Genomic DNA, 12,359 nt, shown 5'->3' with positions numbered 1-12,359 from the left:
GACCTGAGCCAAAGGCAGATGCTTAACCAACTGAGCCACCCAGGCGCCCCACGAGTTGTGTTTGTTTAACAAAAAATAAGACAACATATATATTGTTCTGCAATTTTTCAATTTATTATATATACTTTTTCTTTTTTTTTTTTTTTTTTTTAGGTGGGGAGAGGCAAAGGGAGAGGGAGAAAGAGATTCTTAAGCAGGTTCCATACCCAGTGTGGAGCTCAATCTCACAGCTCTGAGATCATGACTTGAGCTGAAATCAAGAGTTGGGAACTTAACCAACTGAGCCACCCAGGTGCCCCTCAATTTACAATATATTTTAAACATCTTTCCTTGTCATTCTTTTTAAAAATTGCCAATTAATAGGCATTTGAATCATTTCCAATTTTGAAATTATGAGCAATGAACATCTGTGTATCTTTGTACACATGGGTGAATATTTTCTTTTTTCTTCTTTAAAGATTCTATTTTTTATTATTATTTATTTATTTATTTATTTGAGAGAGAGAGCACGCAGGAGTACCAGCAGCAGGGGAGAGTCAGAGGGAGAGGGAGAAGCAGACGTTCCGCTGAGCAGGGAGCCTGACGTGGGGCTCCATCCCACCACCCTGGGATCACGACCTGAGCCAAAGACAGACTCTTAACCGACTGAACCACCCAGGCGCCCCTAAATATTTTATTTTTAAGTAATCCCTCCACCCACTGTGGGGCTTGAACTTATAACCCCAAGATCAAGAGTTGCACGCTCTACCAACTAAGCCAGCCAGGCGCACATGGGTGAATATTTCAAAGGACAGATTCTTAAAAGTACAATTACTGGGTATAAAGACATTCAAATTTTTATACTGAGGCAATCATCCCAAAGTTTATCCTAGGGTTTCTCAATCTTGATATCATAGACATTTGGGCTGATAAGTCTTTGTTGTAGGGCTCTACTGTACACTGTAGCATGTTAGCATCTCTAGCCTCTACCAGTTATACGCTGGCAACAACCCCCTGTTGTGACAACCAAAAAAAATGTCTCTAGACAACGCCAAATGTTCCCTGGGGGCAAAACCACTGGGTGGAGAACCATGGCCCTGGACCTTTGTTTTCTTTTTTTCCTTTTATTTCACTTTTTTTCCTATTCCCCTTTCAACAACCTCTTATATTATCCTTCCTTCACGAAGGAAAAGTACTTAAAGGAACTTGTGATTCAGTACATATCGCTTGTGAGATAATAGAAAAAATATATATTGGTCTCTCCCACCACCCATTCCTGGCACAGAGTACTGAAACCCTCATAATTTCCTAATAACAAGAACACTAAGAGCATTTCTTGTTCTAATATTTGTCTTTGACCCCTCCCCTGACAGAGGGCTCTTAAAACCTTTGGGGTTTTTTGTTTTGTTTTGTTTTGTTTTCTTCTCTTAAGACCTTTGTAAATTGGGGCGCCTGGGTGGCTCAGTCGTTAACGTCTGCCTTCAGCTCAGGTCATGATCCCGGGGTCCTGGGATCGAGCCCCACACCGGGCTCCCTGCTCCACGGGAAGCCTGCTTCTCCCTCTCCCACTACCCCTGCTTGTGTTCCCTCTCTCACTATGTATCTCTCTGTCAAATAAATAAATAACATCTTAAAAAAAAAAAACTTTGTAAATTCTTAAGTGATAAGAGCATGTGGAGCATCTTTTGGTCTATTGAGGCAACCCTAGACTGGCTTCTGGGTTGAGGTTGGTCACCAGAAAGACCAAGCCATGATTAGAAGCTTGGGATTTTCGGCCCACCACTCATCCTTTAGAGAGGGGAAAGGGGCTAGAAACCAAGTTAATAATTAATCATGCCTGTGTGAGGAAGCCTCCATAAAAATACCAACAGTATGGAGCCCAGAGAGTTTCTGGTTGGTGAAACATCTACACCAGGAGTGTGACACATACCCCAACTCCACAGGGACAGAAGCTCCTGCTGTCAGGACCCTCCCAGACCTCCCCCTATGTAGCTCTTGGTCTGGCTATTCATCTGTCTTCCTTATCATATCCTTAATAAACTGGTCAGTGTGTTTCCAAGTTTTGTGAGCCACCCTAAGAAATTACTTGAACCTGAGGAGGGGGCTGTGGGATCCTCACAACGCTGTTTGATTTGTAGTCAAATTGGACAGAAATTGAGGGCAACCTGGGGACCTACTACTTGTAATTGGCATCTGAAGTAGGGTGGGAACAATCTAGTGGGCCTGAGCCCCTAACCTGTGGAATCAGATGCTATCTCCAGGTAGATAGCGTTCGAATTTGGTTAAGTTGTAGGACCCCGAGCTGGTGTTGCAGAGAATTGCTTGTGGTGGGGGGAAAACCCTCATGTATTTGGCAACCAGAGTGTCAGAAATGAAGTGTTTTAAATGTTCTGTAGGCAAAGGGTAAAGGAGACACATAAAAAAGACACGGGCAGAGGAAAGAACTGGGTTTTTCTTTATACAAGAGGGGAAAATGGTTTTTCTAATACAACACCCCTCTGTTACTGAGATAGGGAAACTGAAGGGACCCCACGAAAAAAAGCTGTTTGGGTTTTTGTTGTTGTTGTTGTTTGTTTGTTTGTTTTTGCTCCTTTCCCTGTTTGTCTTCTCACTAGGACCTGTATTCCTGCCCTGCATCATGGCTTCTAGCACAAATATTGTATGTCCTCCTTGTAAGGTCAAGGAGCTTATGATTTCTTTGGAGTCTCCCAGCACTACAATATCTAAGGACTGACCGGGTGGGGTGGTCGTGTACCACGGGCTCCAGACACCACTGACTCCTGACGCCAAGACCCCTGGCTCCAGGGGCATGAGTGACTTATAGAGGACATCTGAGCACTCATCCCCGTTTTGACCAGTTCCTGGATGCTGGAGAGGACTCGTACACCAGACTGCTGTCCTCAATAAAAACTCCAGACCCCAAGCAAAGACGAGACTTACTCTTCTTTCCTTTCTGAGTCTCCCAGACACTCTGCCTGCATCTGCACTCTCTCTGTCTTCAGTAAACTCTGCTCTCACTTCCTGCCCACTCACATTTGATTTCTATCCTGTGTGAAGCCAAGGATCCTCCCGGCTGGTCCTGTGGATGCCCTCTGGGTCCTCAGACCCAGGCAGCTGGTGTCATTATGGGCTCAAGTGTGTCCCCTCCCTCCCAGATTCATACGTTGAAGTCCTAACCCCTAGTATCTCAGAATGTGATATTTGGAGATAGTCTTTAGAGGGGTAATTAAGTTAAAATGAGATCATTTAAAGTGGACCCTAATCCAATATGACATAAAAGAAGGAAATTTGGACACAGATTTGTACAGAGGAAAGACCATGTGAAAACAGGGAGAAGACAGCCTTCCGCCAAATCAAGGGACCAGCTCTCAGAAACCAGCTCTGCCAATACCTCAGACTTCCAGTCTCCAGAACTGTGAGAAAATAAATTTCTTTTGTTTAAGCCATCAAGTCTGTAGTATTTTGTTATGACAGCCCTAGCAAACTCATATACCCTCCCAGTGTATTTGAATTTTAAATAAAGAATGAGTAAAAAAGTCAGTGACTGATCCAAAGGAATGACTATCTAACAATGGGTTTTCGCAGGGGAGATAATTTGGGGCATTTTCCCGAGAGGCTTCAGATCATTCTATGTAAGCTTAAACATGGAGTTGGCTTTATTCAGCTTGTTTTCTATAGCAGCTTCTCTGATGAACAATTATTAACTTCTATAATCTTAATGTCAGATTCCTTTGATTTATTTAAAGGGGAATTCTGTTGATTCAAAAAAACCAGAAGAGCAAGGCAGGCAATGATTCAAGATCACGAAAAATGAAATGAGTTTGGGAACGTGAAGTTTGTTGCTTAGAAAGCACTGTATTTTTTTTAAACCAGTTTTTTTTTAAGGTTTTATTTATTTATTTGTCAGAGAGAGAGAGAGAGCGAGCATGCACACAAGCAGGGGAAGGAGCAGAGGGAGAAGCAGACTTCCCGCTGAGCAATAAGTCCAGTGAGGAACTCGATCACAGGACCCTGGGGTCATGACCCAAGCCAAGGGCAGATACTTAACAACTGAGCCATCCAGGCACCTGAAAACATTGTATTTTTAAATCACACAAGTGATTTGTCACAGCACTCCAGCTGGTCTGAAGGGTTAACTTGCTTCAAGTTAACACACTCCTTGCTTGCTGACTTAAGGCTCTTCATCTGTAAAATAACTAATTTACTTTCAGGGCGCCTGGGTGGCTCAGTTGTTAAGCATCTGCCTTCGGCTCAGGTCATGATCCCAGGGTCCTGGGATGGAGCCACGTCAGGCTCCCTGCTCAGCCGGAGCCTGCTTCTCCCTCTCCCACTCCCTCTGCATGTGTTCCCGGTCCTACTATCTCTCTCTCTCTGTCAAATAAATAAATAAAATCTTAAATAAAAAGAACTAATTTACTTTCTTTGAGATTTGCAGGCCACTGGCCTTAGGGAATAAAGGACCATGACGTTCCCAGGCCACCACAGAGGCCAACAAGTCTGAAGCCCCCTTAGCTTTCTGATTAGCCCAGCAATCTTTTAGCAAAATATTTTTCATTTTTAAGGTCACACAAATGACTTTACTGGCCTCCCTTTGCGCATCTATAGAACTTGCCCTCCTTTGCAGAAAGAACAGAGTACTTACTCTTGCATAACCCCTGGGCACCAAGGAACCAGAACTGACTGACTGACTGACTGACTTACTTACTTTATTTATTTATTTTAAGATTGATTTATTTGAGAGTGTGCGCATGGGGGGAGGGGCAGAAGGAGAGGGAGAGAATCACAAGCAGACTCCCCACTGAGCGTGAAGCCTGATGCAGGGCTCCATCTTACGACCCTGAAATCATGACCTGAGCCAAAATCAAGAGTTGGACTCTTAACCTACTGAGCCACCCAGGTGCCTTGGAACCAGAACTTCTTGCACAACCTCCGAGTACCAAAATAACTCTGTAGCTGGCATCGTCACGTCTATATTCAAGAAATGTCACAGACCACTGCACTCCCTTAACTGATTAAACCCCTTTAAAAATCTTGGGCCAGGCAGAAGCCTGGGAGTTGGCCTATTCAGGTGGCCAGCCTCCGGAATAAAGCTCACACTCCTCTCCAAAACACTCATCTCTTGAGTATTGGCCTTTCAAGTGATGGGCAGCCAAACTTGGGTTTCAGTAACGATGTATGTTTTATGTAGAAAACCCAGAACATACAAATAAGTAAAGAGGAAGAAAATAAAAATCACCTGAATCCCACCATCCAAAGATAATCGCTGTTAAATATTGTGGCGTAAAGAGACTCCCCAACTTTCTTTTTTTTTTTAAGATTTTATTTATTCATTTATTTGAGAGAGTGAGAATGAGAGACAGAGAGAGCACATGAGAGGGGGGAGGGTCAGAGGAAGAAGCAGACTCCCTGCCGAGTAAGGAGCCCGATGCGGGACTCAATCCAAGGACTCCAGGATCATGACCTGAGCCGAAGGCAGTCGCTCAACCAACTGAGCCACCCAGGTGCCCAAGACTCCCCAACTTTCTTGAGTAGTATGTATTCTTAGAAAGAAACAACAGGCCTCAGTGGAGTCACTTTTGCTAAACCCCACCAAGCCTCAACACCTAACCTAATTGCACTTCTAGCCATTCCCAGCAGTGGAATTTTATACCAATTAGTTTGGAATTTCCAGATCTGCACCAGTGAGGTAAACTGCATTAACTCCTTCGTCCCACCCTCTTTCTGCCAGCAAGAAACCTGCCATTTTGTACAACTTGGAGTTCCTTGCTACTTGCTAGATGGGATGCTGCCTGATTCATAAATTGTTGAATAAAGCCAATTAGGTCTTCAAATATATTCAAATTTTGTTTTTTAACAGTATGGATGGATGTATGGTTAGACAGGTATACACACACACATTACACATACGTAAATGTCCCCCGAATGGGATCCTACTACAATACTTATTTTGTCTTTTATTTCCCCAGCCAGTGATACATTAAGAACATTACTCCATGTCATTCAATTGTATTTCTGAAGATGGTTATTAATATCTGCTCTTAGAGTGAGAACTAAGTAGCACCACAGGAAAAGTGATGAAATTTATAATAAGTCAGGCTCCAAAAGATGCCTCTCAGTCACAAGGGAATCTCTAAAACAGATAGCAACAACATTCTTTGAGGAAATCACAAAATATTGAAAAAAGAAAAAGATGAGGTCACAGGAAGGACTGGGAGGAGGAGATGTTTGTACCGGATGTAGAAAAGATACATTCACAGCCCCCTCCTAGCTGAATTTATAACCCAGCTTTGTGAGCCGAGGAGAACAGCTCATCCCCCTAGTTCACTGCAGGATGTGTATTGAAAACCACTCCCTCTGAAAAGGCAATTAAAACTCCCAGTGACAAACCAGACCTGCCCTCTTCAACATTTCCCCAAGGGATCTGATATTACGGCCTTGCCAGCGCACACAGCCTGTGTGTCAGTTAGGAAGAGGGCTGCCCCTCCTGCTGTCCTTTCTAAACACTGCAGCCCTAAACTAGGGTACAGGAATTGGGAAACTATCATTTGGTATCAGCTCATACTGCTCCCCCCACCCCACCCTAGCTCATACTTTGATTCCTTGTCTGTTCCTCACACAATGGACTTGTCTGATATGATTTACTTAAATTTCCACGGAACATATGCAAAAATAATCTTAATCTCCACATCCCCACACCCCACTCTAAGGTCCCCCAAACCAGGCTAGGGGCACACAAGCCATCTTACAGGGCTTTGCTCCATAATAATAAATTATTATTACTATAGCTATCATTTTTTAAGAGTTTAGCTCTGTACCAGACCCTGTGCTAAGTGCCTTAGATGCATTATTTTATCCTTACAACAACTCATTGAAGAAGTCGGTTCAGGAGAGCCTGGGTGGCTCAGTCGTTAAGTGTCTGCCTTTGGCTCGGGTCATGATCACGGGGTCCTGGGATCAAGCCCCACATCAGGCTCCCTGCTCGGTGGGAAGTCTGCTTCTCCCTCTCCCACTCCCCCTGCTTGTGTTCCCTCTTTCGCTGTCTCTCTCTGACAAATAAATAAATAAAATCTTAAAAAAAGAAGTAGGTTCAATTATTATTCCCATTTTACAGATGAGATTACTGAGACCAGAGAGAGTAACTTGACTCAGCTAATGCTGCAGATAATGAGTGAGAAGGAATCAATTCTAGTTGGTCTGCTTCCCGCAAACATTTCCTGTGCACCTCCTGTATGAAAGGCAGTATACTAAACTCAAGAGAAAAAGGCATACAGCAGTCCTTTCTTTGAAATCCCACCATCCTTGAAAGAGTTTAGGAAGGAAAATGACAAGTACATAATATACCAATACAAGGCACAAGGTGCTAAGTTCACGTGAAAGTTCAAAGTTCTCTTGCGATTAGAGAGATGCGAGGGCCTTTGAGGAGGAGATGGAATGTGAAATGGGCTTTAATAAGGGTTTTCACAAAAGACGTTTGGAGGACAGCATTTAGGGGAAACAGCATGAGTAAAGAAAGGTATGGCGAACACAGGCAAGGAACAGCAAATAGTTAAACTTCTAGAAGTAGAGCTTAGGGGAATTGTGACTGATAAAGCTGTGACATTACGTGACTTCAGAACCTAGCTGAGGAGCTCAGATTAGTCGATGGAGTACCAGATGGGTTTTCAGTGAGGTAATGGCAAATCTGGGGCCACAATTTGAGAAAATTTGTTGCTATCTGTGTTATAAACTGGCATAGGGAGGATCAAAGTTAGAGACCAGTTGGGAAACTACTTATAATAGACCAAGGTTTCTTGGTCTCAGCACTAGGCACTAGTGACATTCTGTGTCAGATAAATATCTGGTGGGGGAGAGTGTCCTTTGCACTGCAGGTGTTTAACAGCATGTCTGGCCTCTACCCACTGCATATTTTAACATTCCTCCCCATCCCCAGTGTTTCCTGGGAGGCAAAATCACCCCATTTGAGGACCACTGTATTAGACCATATTACAGTCAGAAATTTAAAAAGGTGAATGTGACACGTGGACAGGGGTAAAACATAAAAGCTTTGGCAAGTGTTTGGATAGGAGTGTGACTGAAGAGGATGGAAGGATCGAACAGATGTAGTCTAACATACTCCTAATTGCTTGCAACACTGTAAACTCTTCAGAAGGGCAATTTGGTAAACCCTTAATACGGTATTAACAATCACAAAAGCTATCTTGCCCTTTGACCCAGCAATTCCATTCCTGGGAATTTATCTCAGATGATTCAAATGAAGACACAATCTTCATGTACAAAGCAACAATATTTACAGAGAATAGTGACCTTGCTGTTCTCAACAATTGCACCCTCATGCCTACCACATTTAATAGTGCCTGTTAAATGAGAGCGTCAGATTTAAGAGGTCAGTTTAAGATTCAGAGAAGGTGTGATCGAAGATTCTGAGGAGAGAAGTCGCAGCTAATGAAACAAAACCCCAGATGGGGTGGAAAGGGTAGATATCAAGAACGCACGTAGAAACGCTTATAACTTCTTTCCCATATCATAGAGGGCAATGACTCAGATTTTGTATATCCTTTTTTTTTTTAAGGTAGGCTCCACCCCCAACGTGGGGCTTGAACTCACAACTCTGAGATCAAGGATCACACGCTCTGCTCTACATTCTGAGCCGGCCAGGGGCTCTCCCCACCCTCAAAAGACGGAGATTTTTGTATTGGTCAAAGGAAAGAAGGAAATTACGGAGTCAATCAGTGACGTCATCTGCTGAGAAAGAAGACCCGGTGGACCCGAGGTTTGAACTTTGCCCGAGGAATCTCGATCTTTGCCCAAGAACATTCCTCGAAAATAGGAATTGTGCGCGTTCCCGTGCAAAGTTGGGGGAGAACACGCTGTTCAGAAATGAGGACGTCCTAGGGAACACCCCAATATACAGAGATTAAAGAAGAAGTGTTAAATAAGTAGACAACTTTCTTTCTCCCGGAGTCCCCAGCAAATTCGTTTTTAAATTGCCCTGCAAATATGGAACCCTTGCTAATTCGGCAGGGACACCACTATTCTGGTGAGAAGCCGAGTATTGTCAGCCGGGCGAGCGGGAGGCGCCGGGTGGAAGAATGGCAGGCGTGGCCAACCCGGAGGCGGCTGGAGGCCGCGCCCCCTTCCCAGAGTGCCCTGCAGCGGCTCCCAGCGAGATCCCTTTTCTGCCCAGCCCGGCCAGCCTCGGAAGGGGCTCCCGCCATGGACGGGCTCCGGGCTAGCACGGGGCTGTTGAGGCGCGGGAGGTTGAGACGCCGGCGCCAGCCGCAGCCGCATAGCGGGTCGGTCCTGGCCCTGCCCCTAAGGCCCAGGAAGATCCGAAGGCAGCTAAGGAGAAGCGTGGCGTCCCGCATGGCCGCACTGAGGGCCCAGACGCTACCCAGCGAGGACTCGGAGGACTCGAGGGTGGAGTCGACGGTCGACGATCCGGGGGACCCGCTGCCTGGTGGGGCGGCGGCCATCCCCGATGCGGCCCGGCGGGAGCCGTATGGCCACCTGGGGCCTGCAGAGCTGCTGGAGGCCTCGCCCGCGGCCCGCTCCCTCCAGACACCCCGCTCCCTGGTGGAGGCGCAGACCCCGCCGGCCCGCCTGGTGGAGGCGCAGACCCCGCCGGCCCGCCTGGTGGAGGCGCACGCCCCGCCGGCCCGCCTGGTGGAGGCGCCCGCCCTGCCCGCGCGCCTGGTGCCGGCTTCCGCGCCGCCCGCGCGCCTGGTGGAGGTGCCCGCCGCGCCGGCCCGCGTGGTAGAATCCTCGGCCCTGCTGTGCAATGCCCAGCACTTGGCGGCCGCCCCGCAGTCCGTGGCCCCCGCCACAATGCCGGGGCCGCAGGTGGACAGCACGGGCGGGGATTTGGCCTGGGACTCCCCGCTGCAGCGCGTCCTGGCCGAGCTGAACCGCATCCCCAGCAGCCGGCGGCGGGCAGCGCGCCTCTTCGAGTGGCTCATCTCGCCCATGCCGCCCGACCATTTCTACCGGCGCCTGTGGGAGCGGGAGGCGGTGCTGGTGCGGCGGCAGGACCACGCCTACTACCAGGGGCTTTTCTCCACCGCAGATCTGGACTCCATGCTGCGCCACGAGGAGGTGCAGTTCGGACAGCACCTGGACGCGGCTCGCTACGTCAACGGGCGGCGCGAGACCCTCAACCCGCCCGGCCGCGCGCTGCCCGCCGCCGCCTGGTCTCTGTACCAGGCCGGCTGCTCCCTGCGCCTCCTCTGTCCGCAGGCTTTCTCGACCACCGTGTGGCAGTTTTTGGCTGTGCTCCAGGAGCAGTTTGGAAGCATGGCAGGCTCCAACATTTACCTCACGCCCCCCAACTCGCAGGGCTTTGCCCCCCACTACGACGACATCGAGGCTTTTGTGCTGCAGCTGGAAGGTAGGAAACTCTGGCGCGTGTACCGACCCCGGGTCCCGACGGAGGAGCTAGCCCTGACCTCCAGTCCCAACTTCAGCCAGGACGACCTCGGTGAGCCGGTGCTGCAGACCGTGCTGGAACCTGGAGATTTGCTCTATTTTCCCCGGGGCTTCATTCACCAAGCCGAATGCCAGGATGGAGTGCACTCTCTGCACCTCACCTTGTCCACGTACCAGCGCAATACCTGGGGCGACTTCCTGGAGGCCGTACTGCCTTTGGCAGTGCAGGCTGCAATGGAAGAAAATGTGGAATTCCGAAGGGGTCTCCCCCGAGACTTCATGGATTACATGGGGGCCCAGCACTCGGATTCTAAGGATCCCCGAAGAACGGCTTTTATGGAGAAGGTGCGAGTCCTGGTTGCCCGCTTGGGACATTTTGCTCCTGTCGATGCTGTGGCTGACCAGCGAGCCAAAGACTTCATCCACGACTCTCTGCCCCCTGTGCTGACTGATAGGGAGAGGGCACTAAGTGTTTATGGGCTCCCAATTCGCTGGGAGGCTGGCGAACCTGTGAACGTGGGGGCCCAGTTGACAACAGAAACAGAAGTGCACATGCTTCAGGATGGGATAGCTCGGCTGGTGGGTGAGGGAGGCCATTTGTTTCTCTATTATACAGTGGAGAACTCCCGTGTTTATCATCTGGAAGAGCCCAAGTGCTTGGAGATATACCCTCAGCAAGCTGATGCCATGGAACTCTTGCTGCGCTCCTACCCAGAGTTTGTGAGAGTAGGGGACCTGCCCTGTGACACTGTGGAGGACCAGCTTTCCTTGGCAACCATGTTATATGACAAGGGGCTGCTGCTCACCAAGATGCCTCTAACCTGAACTAGTTTCTTGTTGACTGCTGGAAGCAAGACAGTGGTGATTCTCTTAACCACCATTACCACCTTTTTGGCAGGGGGCTGGGGGAGGGGTGAGGGGACTCATGTTCTTACCTTGAGAACCATTTACCTTTATGACTGCTTACATTTACCTTTATGACTGCTTTAATGTCACAAATTTCAGACGGTTTTCTAGGAATCACCACTTCATCTAAGCACAAAAGTAAAAGCAGAAGTTGGAGGTGGAAAAAGGAGCTCTTTCTGCAGAAGTAACTTTGATCCCTGATCATTTCAGAGCACCAGCCTCATCATCACCCCCAGGCTTCAGTGTACTGTGTAGCACTTGCTGTGTCATTCTGCTTTGAGACGTTAGATGTTTTTATTTGGGATTTGCATCCTTCATTTGAGTTCTCTTTCCTCAGTTTGGGGGGAGGGCTGGGGTCAGTATCCTGTTTGTTACTATGAGTTTGTATGTTAGAAAAGTTATTAAAGTGCCAAAGGATGTTTCTCTTAAGGCTAGATTATTATGTGACGTGTTTGAAGGAATTGGGTGGTGGGGGGTGTAGGGAAAATCTATAATGGCTAAGGTGAAAGGTAACTTGGGGTGGTTGTAGGATTGGGGCCAATTCTGTAACTTCGGGGGTAATTAATCATGCTACTTGAACCCCAAACATCACAATCCTGTTGGAAAAGTTGAGTGTATTATGTTTTTGCTCAGTGCTTGTTTGCATCAGTAGGTGGCATTGCTCCCAAAGGGCAGCATGTCACCTACTTATGCCTCAGTCAACCAACTTGTAGCAAGCTGGCCATGAAGGAAAGGAAGGCTGGTGTTCAAGTTACTTTCCACTCTCATTTTTTTCTGGCAGTTGGAGGAATTTTCCCCAAACCTGGCAAGTGACTTGTTCTCATGGTTGGTGGAAGAGAGCCTGGTGTACCAGAGAGAGCACTGGACTTGGAGCCAGAAGACCTGGGTTTGGGGTGGTGGCTGGTAGGCAGCTGACTGAATGATCTGAGGCTGCTGCTACGCCTGGGCACGCAGATTTTGTAAGTATATTTTGGTATAGCTTGATGTCTGCACTTCATTTAGGTTGTCTGGAACTTTTAGATCCTATCACCGTAACTGACAGGTGCAGCTAT

The 12,359-nt window shown here is 47.7% G+C and overlaps 1 protein-coding gene across 4 annotated transcripts in view; it reads left to right on the top strand.

Moving 5' to 3' along the window:
* Window positions 1-9,137: 9,137 nt before the first annotated feature.
* The window catches only part of RIOX1 (ribosomal oxygenase 1), a 32,068-nt gene continuing 28,846 nt past the window's right edge, over window positions 9,138-12,359 (top strand). For all 4 annotated transcript variants that reach the window (XM_088024520.1, XM_088024518.1, XM_088024519.1 and 1 more), the window contains exons 1-2: window positions 9,138-11,662; window positions 12,089-12,266. In XM_088024520.1, the coding sequence (XP_087880646.1) occupies window positions 9,193-11,226 (2,034 nt within the window). In that variant the 5' untranslated portion in view covers window positions 9,138-9,192 and the 3' untranslated portion in view covers window positions 11,227-11,662; window positions 12,089-12,266. The remainder of the gene's footprint in view (window positions 11,663-12,088; window positions 12,267-12,359) is intronic.

The sequence above is a fragment of the Eumetopias jubatus genome, unplaced genomic scaffold (assembly GCF_037043125.1).
Source record: "Eumetopias jubatus isolate StellerSeaLion01/CBP00866 unplaced genomic scaffold, mEumJub1_p1.0 scaffold_7, whole genome shotgun sequence".
Lineage (NCBI taxonomy): Eukaryota > Metazoa > Chordata > Mammalia > Carnivora > Otariidae > Eumetopias > Eumetopias jubatus.
Note: the sequence above shows the minus strand (reverse complement) of the source record. Positions and strands in the feature narration are given on the sequence as shown.